Source organism: Triticum urartu, chromosome 7A (assembly GCF_056163025.1).
Source record: "Triticum urartu cultivar PI428250 chromosome 7A, HENAU_Tu73, whole genome shotgun sequence".
Lineage (NCBI taxonomy): Eukaryota > Viridiplantae > Streptophyta > Magnoliopsida > Poales > Poaceae > Triticum > Triticum urartu.
The window spans coordinates 536438333-536447250 of record NC_141879.1 but is presented as its reverse complement, the minus strand read 5'-3'; the positions used below and the strand labels follow the sequence as shown (position 1 = coordinate 536447250).

Here is an 8918-nt window from a genome sequence, read left to right as displayed (position 1 = left end):
ACTTTATATCTAACTGAGGTTTGTAATATAGCTGGCACAGAGGGCTTATCCTATTCATATAAAACACATATAGCACCCGCAAAAAAAACACTTACTAGCATGTAACATGTGTTTATGTTATAATAATATTATTTCTTCTGAATTTTGTGCCAGTAAAACTATTTAGTATAAGAATTAAATATATCCAAAACGTTGCAATATGTCCAATATAAAAACATTCCAATTTTCTCGAACCATTGTAGGATGAGTGCGCCAACCAATACTGCAATGTATCCTATATTTAGAAAATACAGTGCCCAAAATTGTGATTCATATTAGCCTTGAGTATCACTCTAGTATCAACTGAATTAATTTTATATTTAGGAGCAGCATTAAGTGAGCAATAGAAGTGTGCATGCATAGCAGAGACATACTACCTCCTTTTCAGTTTACAAGTCCAGGGCATACTCCTAGATTGTTAGTCTTTCCAACTTAATATGAATTGTGTATTATAATAATTATATCATTAGAAATATAACTTTTGAAGTTTTTAATGGTATATTTTTTTGGTGAAATATAACTCGTATTATGTTGGTCAAATCGTCAACCTAGAGATACGGGAAACGAGTAAAGTCTTTTTCTTTTTGAAACGGTTTTATTTTTTTTAAATGGAAACGAGTAAGCCTTACAAACTGGAAAAGAGGACCGGAAAAGAGGGTAGTATCTCTCTAGAGACAGGTGGAGGTTTATTTTTTTGGGAGATGAAATAGGTGGAGTTATAGGGAGGGACAGCTTGATCTAGCGTGTGTCCAAAGGTGTTTCGTGCGTACCTGGAGAACCTTTTCCTTTCTCTCTCTCTCTCTCTCTACCCCTTCAGTTAAAGCGATCAACACATGGAATTCTGGTCTCCAAATCTTTATTACTTCCTCAAAACCCCCTTCACCACCCCCTCCCCCCGGCCGGTCTCTCCCTTTCCTCTCCACCCCTATCTCTCCTGTCTCCATCCACCTCTTCTTCCTTCTCCTCCTCCCTCCACCCTGTGAATAATCCTCTCTCTTACATGTGATCATGCTTAGGCAGGGAAGATAGCCAGGCAAGGTGCTACTGTCCCCTTGGCAGGAGTAACTGAGGTGACGACTGAGACATGGACGATGGTGCAACGGCAACGACAGGAGGAGGTACAAGCAGCGGCGGCCACCACCTCATCGGATCGAGGATTGAGGAGCACCGCAAGTACATGTCGGAGTCGAGCTGCTGCCCCAGGTGCGGCCACAAGATCGACCAGAAGCTGGTACATACGCACGATCTCGGCCCGTGACAATTTCGGTTCTGCTATAGGCCTTCTTTCTGTTGATTCATTGTGTATATGTATGTTGCCCGCAGGATTGGGTGGGGCTGCCGGCCGGGGTGAAATTCGACCCGACGGATCAGGAGCTGATCGAGCATCTAGAGGCGAAAGTCCAGTCCGGCGGCACGGCGGCCGTGGCAGCCCCGTCTCACCCTCTCATCGACGAGTTCATACCCACCATTGAGGGGGAGGATGGCATCTGTTACACCCACCCGGAGAAACTGCCAGGTTAATTTGCATAGTTTTTTCTATTGCCGGGAAGTTAACTTATAGCGTAGTAACTTATTATATTATAAATCTAGAACATCTGTTTCTAGCTACCTACCGTACGTTTCCAATCTCTTGAAAGTGCTTTCTTCTGTCAGGAATATTTTCTCGAAATACAATGTTTTAGTTTTTGGAGTTCTGCAATTTCAGTTTCTTGTTTCGTAGCTCAGGCTCTTTTTTTGTTCTCGTTAATTTTTTTTATGTTCTCGCTATTCTATTGTGTATACATTCACCATCCTGTCTTTCGTGTTCTGGGATTTGCTTTGCATTTGAATACTTGATGCGCGTATCTCCATACATATGAAAAGTATATTACTGGTAGATTTTCAAGTGCACTGTAGGAATCTTGGAACAAAAGGAAGAAAATATTGTACACCCATATCTCTCGGTACTGCACGTACGACATTAATGGCCATGGCATATTTCTCTCTCTCTCTCTCTCTCTCTAGAATGAAATGTGACATGAGATCTGCCCCTAGCTTCCAAAGTTAGGTTTTGTCCCCCTCTCAAGGTTGTTATATCCTCCAACAGCCGACGGGGTGATGTTGCATAGCTGCATCACTGTCTCTTTTCTCGCTTTTTTTTTTCCAAAGTCATGTTTTTCTTAAAGTCGTCCAACCAAAACAGACATGACTAATCCTCGGGTGGCATGCACGTCCTGACATCCATGGCCATGCTCATGCAGGTGTGTCCAAGGACGGTCTGAGCAGGCACTTCTTCCACCGGCCGTCCAAGGCTTACACCACTGGTACCCGCAAGCGCCGCAAGATCCAGCCGCCGGCAACCGTGGACGCTTCCGCTCTCTCCTCCGCCGGATCAGTAGCTGCGGGTGCGGCTCACCAGCAGCAGCAACAACAGCAGCGGAGTGAGACGCGGTGGCACAAGACTGGCAAGACGCGGCCGGTGGCTGTGGGCGGCCGACAGAGGGGGTGCAAGAAGATCTTGGTGCTCTACACCAACTTCGGCAAGCACCGGAAGCCCGAGAAGACCAACTGGGTGATGCACCAGTATCACCTCGGCGAGTCTGAGGAAGAGCGCGAGGGCGAGCTCGTCGTATCTAAGATCTTCTACCAGACGCAGCCGAGGCAGTGCGGCGTCGGGGATGGAGCCTCGGCATCAGTCCCGGCGTCTAGCACTGGCACGTCCGCCATGGAGAGGAGGAGGGCCGACCGTGCGGGCAGATCGCGGGCGGTGCGCATGACCCCGTCCGACATGGTCAATGCCGCATTCCATGGCACCACACGCATTCAGGACTTCAGCTTCTCACAATTCAGAAACAACATCGAGGAGGTTAGTTTTGATCAATCTCTTCTAGTAGTACTCCCTCTCTTGACCGAGGGAGTAGTTCTCTTCTAGTAGTAGTTGGGGGATTCGGGCTTGCGGCACGAGTGCAAGATGTTTTTTTAGATGAAAGATAAGTTTTTTTTTTGGTATTTCCTCAGCCGTTCAATCTAACATACTGTTGGGGGCAGATGGGAATGGAGAGGCGGATGGATCCATAAATAGACAAGATATCAAGGGAAAATGCACATTGAACAACTTAGAGCGAAACACTCACCTACCTACTCTAGATGGGATACCCTCCTTTTCAGAAGAAACAAAAACACAGTTTGGATGTACATGCAACCGATGTCAATATGAGAGGAGGAAGGGAGGGAGGCCAGGCATGCCCGATGGAGAGAGAGGAAGAGAGAATAAGGTGGTGTTTGGTTGAGAAGTCCTAGGACTTTTTCTAGTCCCAGGGACTAATCAAAAAAGACTCTCTAGTAGAGTCTTTTTCTAGTCCATATAGAAAAAGTCCCTCATGTTTGGTTTCTAGAGACTTTTTAGGACTTTTTCTAGTCTCTGGGACTAAAAAGTCCCAGAACCAAACACCCCCTAAGAGGGATGTGCGGAGGGACACAAAAGGGAGCGAGGAGGTTGACCCGAGTGGTGATTGAAGAGAGCGATAATGGCTAGAGCTGCGACCTCCACCCCATGAGGCTAGGGTCTCACTTGCGCTAAACGGATGATGCCGAGCCCTTCCTCACAAAGATTAAATAAGTTTTTTTTGGCATTTCCTTAGTCATTCAATCTAACATATTGTTGGGGGGAGAGGGGAGGGAGAGACGGGAGGATCCAAAAATAGACAAGATATCAAGTGAAAATGCACATTGAACAACTTAGAGTGAAACACTCACCTACCGGCTCTAGATTGGGATGTCCTCCTTTTCAGAAAAAAAACAAAGTCAGGATCTACATGCAACCGATGTCGATATGAGAAGAGGAAGGGAGGCAGGTCGGGCATGCCCGATGAAGAGAGAGAGGAAGTGGGAATAAGAGGGATGTGCAGAGGGACGCAAAATGGAGTGGGGAGGTTGACCCGAGTTGCGATTGAAGAGAACGATAATGGCTAGAGCTGTTGACCTCCACCCCTTGGGGCTAGGGTCTCACTTGCGCTAACTGGATGATGCCGACCCCTTACCTCGTGACGTCGATGAACTTAGGATTTCCTTATACGTTTCCCAACAATAAGGTAGGAGGAAGAATAGGTGGGTTGGAGGAGCAAAGAGGTTTAGAGGAATCACACAAGAAAAGAAATCATAGTTTTAAATTATTAGATGCTTTTCTTCCTTTCAAAATTTGGGAGATATATTTGCAGCTAGGGTGAGTGGAATGACAAAATCAAAACCTTTCATGAAGAGCAATGTCAAACCAAAAACACCGATCCGACATTCATCATGAATATTGAATTGTCGAGTACAGAATAGCACACTTAAGCACATCGGCTGATGTAAGTCATTATAATGTGATTTGCATATCAACAAAAAGTATATAACATTAAACAATAAGTTACACGTATTTTTGGTATTTATTTTGCTTCTCCGGGTATAGATAAAATTTGTATTCAAAGTTTTGTGGTTTTGAAGATTTCTATTCGGTTAAATTTGTTTGGGGATGACTTATTTGTGTTGCTTTCCAAGCTATATGGTAGCGTGGAAGCGACTAAGACATGGTAACAATAGATGTTTACGGCATAACTCATGCCATCGTGTGTTTTCACATTGGCACATCAAAGGAAACCCGATGTGAATCTTCAGAAACTAAATAGCTAGCCTCCACTAATAGTCCTGGTAGGCACGCTATCTTATGAGTGTTGCTATGGGTACGATAAAATCTTGTACGATTTTAGTACAACCTACATGGGAGCCTTCGATGCATCAGCCCAAAGCAAGGGAGTCAACCGGATTAAGCATCATATTGCAATCGTAACCTCAAGTGTCGTATGCACGGCACTTTCACTAAGTTATAGAGTATGTATGATTCCGGCTTCCTCAGCCTACCTATATAGCCAGCAGAACTGCTCACATTATCAGCTTCATGTCCTTTTCATTTCAATTTGGATGCTGTAAAATTGATCATATTTCTTTATTTCAATTTGAAGTAGGAAGGTATCTTGGAGATGAAATGTTCCCTTTTCCATTATCAACGAAATGTAGGTAGGAATTTGATGCAAAGTTTTTGTTTGGGAGGGTTGTGGGGTCACTGTGGTGTCAAGGCAAATGTGTCCATTCAGCACAATCTGATCAATGAATTAATATAATGGTAAGGTGAGGGAAATTCTTGAAGAAAACAGTAATAGCTAGGGTTGAGATCTTACCTAAAGTGATGGATGTCTTTGACCTACATGCATGCATGCAATGCTGAAGTAACACATATTTCCATGCCATGCAATTAATTAAGATGTAAGAAGACGTACACAAACTGGTTGTAGGTCAGTTCTATTACACGCCTAGTCCACAATCTGCACAGTATCAAATACTGTGCTTAATTAGGGCATCACTTTGTCCACACAGCAAGCAACCCTAATTAAGGGCACGAATAGTCTATTCATTACCCACATGTTTATATATGTATCAGCATATACAAAATCTAAGAATAATATCTCTTGCATTACTTTCTAAATTTGTTCACTTTCCCTGTCTACCAAACAGTGAGACGTTTACTCATCAATAAAGCTTGAGTGTAACATAATTAAGTTTTTCTTAGAGAACTAACAAAATTAAGTTATGGGTTACCATGTAGTATCATTCCGTTCCAAATTATAAGATGTTCTAACTTTTTTTCTGATGTATATGGACATGTTTTACTGTGTTTATTCACTCATTTCAATCCAGTCCATATAAAAATATCAAAGGGAATACTTGTCAATGTAGTTAATTATTACGTACAGTATGATTTATACCGTGCAAGTATTAACATTTACAGCTAATGTGTATACACGCAGGTGGGAATGGGAGGATCAGATCACCAAGTGGTGCAAGTTAGGGCTGACGAGGGAGTGCTGCATCGTCCTGCAGCGCTTCACCATCAGCACCCCCACCAGCAGCAGCATCACGTCGTGGACGAGCACGATCACCGGCGCCACCACCACCACTACGCCGGCCTCCAGCAGGAGCACCACCACTCGTCGACAGCGGCGTTCCACGTAAGCACACCGACGGACCCCATTGCCACGCTGATTGCGGCGCCGCCTGTCCACCAGGGCTCGGTTGTGCTTGCGGCGCCGACGGCGGAGCCCTATGGTCATGGGGCACCGAGCTACCATAATCAGGTAGCTTACCAGCATGATCCATGCAGTTTGTTTGGCGTTGTACCTAAGTATATACACTTTATTCTTACGGTTTGGTTTGATTAATCTGTGACACAAAACGAATGTGATTAGGAGGATGAGCGGCCACACCAAACGCGAAAGTTCGATGGACGGTCGACTTCTGGCCTCGAAGAGGTGATCATGGGATGTACATCGAGGAGGTCCAAAGGAGGAGTAAGAAACTCTCTCTCTCTCTCTCTCCCGCAGACTTCACATCTTTTTAGTGTTGAACATGGGAAGTTCGATCGTAGTACCAATAATGGCGCACATGTAGTGCTGCTACTAGATATTTATTTCTTCTTGTTTCTGGTGCCATTTCTCTTCATGGTAGTCAAATTAGGAATATCTGGTGGGCATGAGCCGACTAACAATCCCGGATGGAGGAAGTACTCACATTGGTTACAAATGTGTGTATTACTAACTGGGTACCACACTACAACTAGTAAGATACAAGACCGGGCTTTGATCCCATAGATCAGTGCTCTAACTTTTTACAACTAGATCAATGATATAATTTTTACGGTGGAACGCCACTGTCACCGGTCTAATACCCTAGTTGTACGACACTGTCTTAACCTTTGTTCTACTCCCTATATTGGATGTAATAATGTCATGTATTATGGGACCAAGGAACTATTTTTTTACAAATATCAAGTAACTCTTGATCTCTGCAAGACTTCTAATTGTTTACCCCTCCTTTTCTTTCAGGAAACATCAGGCAGCAAGGAGGATACAGAATGGCAGTACCCATCCTTCTGGCCTTCTGACAACCAGGATCATCATGGGTGAAAGAGCAAACACATCTGCCATGCACCTTAGGGCACTAGCCGGTCTTGGAGAGGTACCCAAAGCCGAGCCAAAACATCATCATTACTGCCATGATAGGATCATCATACATTTCACCAATCGTCTACAAGACTAAAAAGCACAGGTATAGTAGCATAGGAGGAGTGGCTTCCAAGAAACACCCAAAAGGCAAAGTGTCCAACAAAATCAAACCCCAGCTTTTATCCCCCCCCCCTCCCCCCTCTATCTAGAATTAGCTTTCTCTTCACCCAATGTGTCTAGATAGAAGGATGGAAGTTTCATCTGAGTGCATAAATTCGTATGTCTAAAGAGACAAAGACGATATTTGAGAAAAAGCAAAAGGGGAAACAGAAAAAAGAAAAAGGAGAGTACATAAAACAAAGGCCATGACATCACAAGAGAAGGTCAGTTAACCGCCGGCTGTGGTTGCTCACGCTGATCAATGCAAATCATTGTGGCAATCATCGTTTACCGTGGTCTTTTTGGTCAATTGTCACCATATTAGTATTGAATAATCAGGAGTATACCATACTTTTTTTTCTTGCTTTCTGATTCTATTGCTTCATTAGTTAATTGTGTACACCAATTTACTTTTACTTTTTGACACATGTTTGAGCAAAGAAGCTAACATTTGGGAAAGGAAGGAAATGATGCCTTTGTAAAGCTGGCATATGCCCTATTGAGTTGGTCCATTTGTTTACATGTTCGATTATTTAATAGTTTTATGAGATATACATGTGTCAAGAAATATTCCATGTCCAAGCAAACTAAGACGGCAAAGTAAAGTGATTGGGGGCTTTAGTTCCAAAATCATCCTTTTTCCTTGAGGAACATCTTTGGTTCCAAAACCTTCTCAGTGCCATGCATGAGACTCAATGTTACCCATATTCTTTTGTGACACTGTCATGCAAAAGAAGAGAGCTAGCTAGGGGCAAGGGAAAGCTTTTCATGTCACCTGCTATGAATGAAAAGGCTTTATGTCACCTCTTACTCCTAATATATTTCCCCCCTCATCTTTTCGGAGCTTTTGCAAAAACAGTTGATTGGACCATGAACGGCTAACACTTGAACTGAATGCTTCCCATGCAGACTGCATGCATGTGTTTATTTAGGCGCTGGCTTCCTGGTAGGGTTGAAGTTAACAATACAACTTTTGCATGTGTAGTGGAGGAGGAATATGAGCACGCAGCATGGTCCTGATACTGCCCTTCTCAGATTCTTCCAGACCACTGTGATCCTATGAGTACCTCCGTTTCGTCTCAAAATGTTAAGACTGTTGCGTCAACTTCTTTTTTATATACTCCTTCCGTTTCAAAATAAGTGTCTCAACTTTATACTAGTTCTAGTATAAAGTTGTACTAAGGTTGAGACACTTATAAAAAGCATAAAGCAAATTTTTACTGCTTCCAGCCTCTGTATAAAATAAATACATAAAAACCTTAACAGTTTACACATTTCGTGTCCGATGACACCAAGTGTGAAATAAGATCACATATCATCCACTAGATTTAAAGAACGCTGAGATTGTTACTGGAAAGAATGAAGAGGATGTGTGTGTCTCAGTTGGGGCACTTAAACACAAACCTGGCCAAATGGGCCGGCCTAGCCCGGCATGGCGCGGCCTGAGTTAAACGAGAAAATTCCTTATTTGACACTGTCTTAAAATCTGGTTCCTTATTTGACACTGGAAAAGTTTTTCTTCCCTATTTGACACTAGTCCTAAATTTTATTCCCTATACGACACTTTCGTCCATTTTGAGCCTAAATGATACCTAAAAAGACGGTTTTGCCCCTCATGCGGTATGTGTGTGCGCGCGCGCGTGTGCTGTTGCGTGTGTGGGTGCACGCGCACATGTGTGCTGCTACTGCATGTGTGTGTGCATG

At 43.6% G+C, this 8918-nt stretch overlaps 1 protein-coding gene across 1 annotated transcript; it reads left to right on the top strand.

Annotated features, from left to right (window-relative positions):
- Positions 1 to 912: 912 nt before the first annotated feature.
- LOC125525284 (NAC domain-containing protein 75-like) lies at positions 913 to 7682 on the top strand. Its single transcript, XM_048690282.2, has 6 exons — positions 913 to 1270; positions 1363 to 1555; positions 2280 to 2884; positions 5862 to 6188; positions 6300 to 6401; positions 6936 to 7682. The coding sequence occupies exons 1-6, from the start codon at positions 1124 to 1126 to the stop codon at positions 7014 to 7016; spliced, it is 1455 nt and encodes a 484-aa protein (XP_048546239.1). The 5' UTR covers positions 913 to 1123; the 3' UTR covers positions 7017 to 7682.
- The last annotated feature ends 1236 nt before the right edge of the window (positions 7683 to 8918 follow it).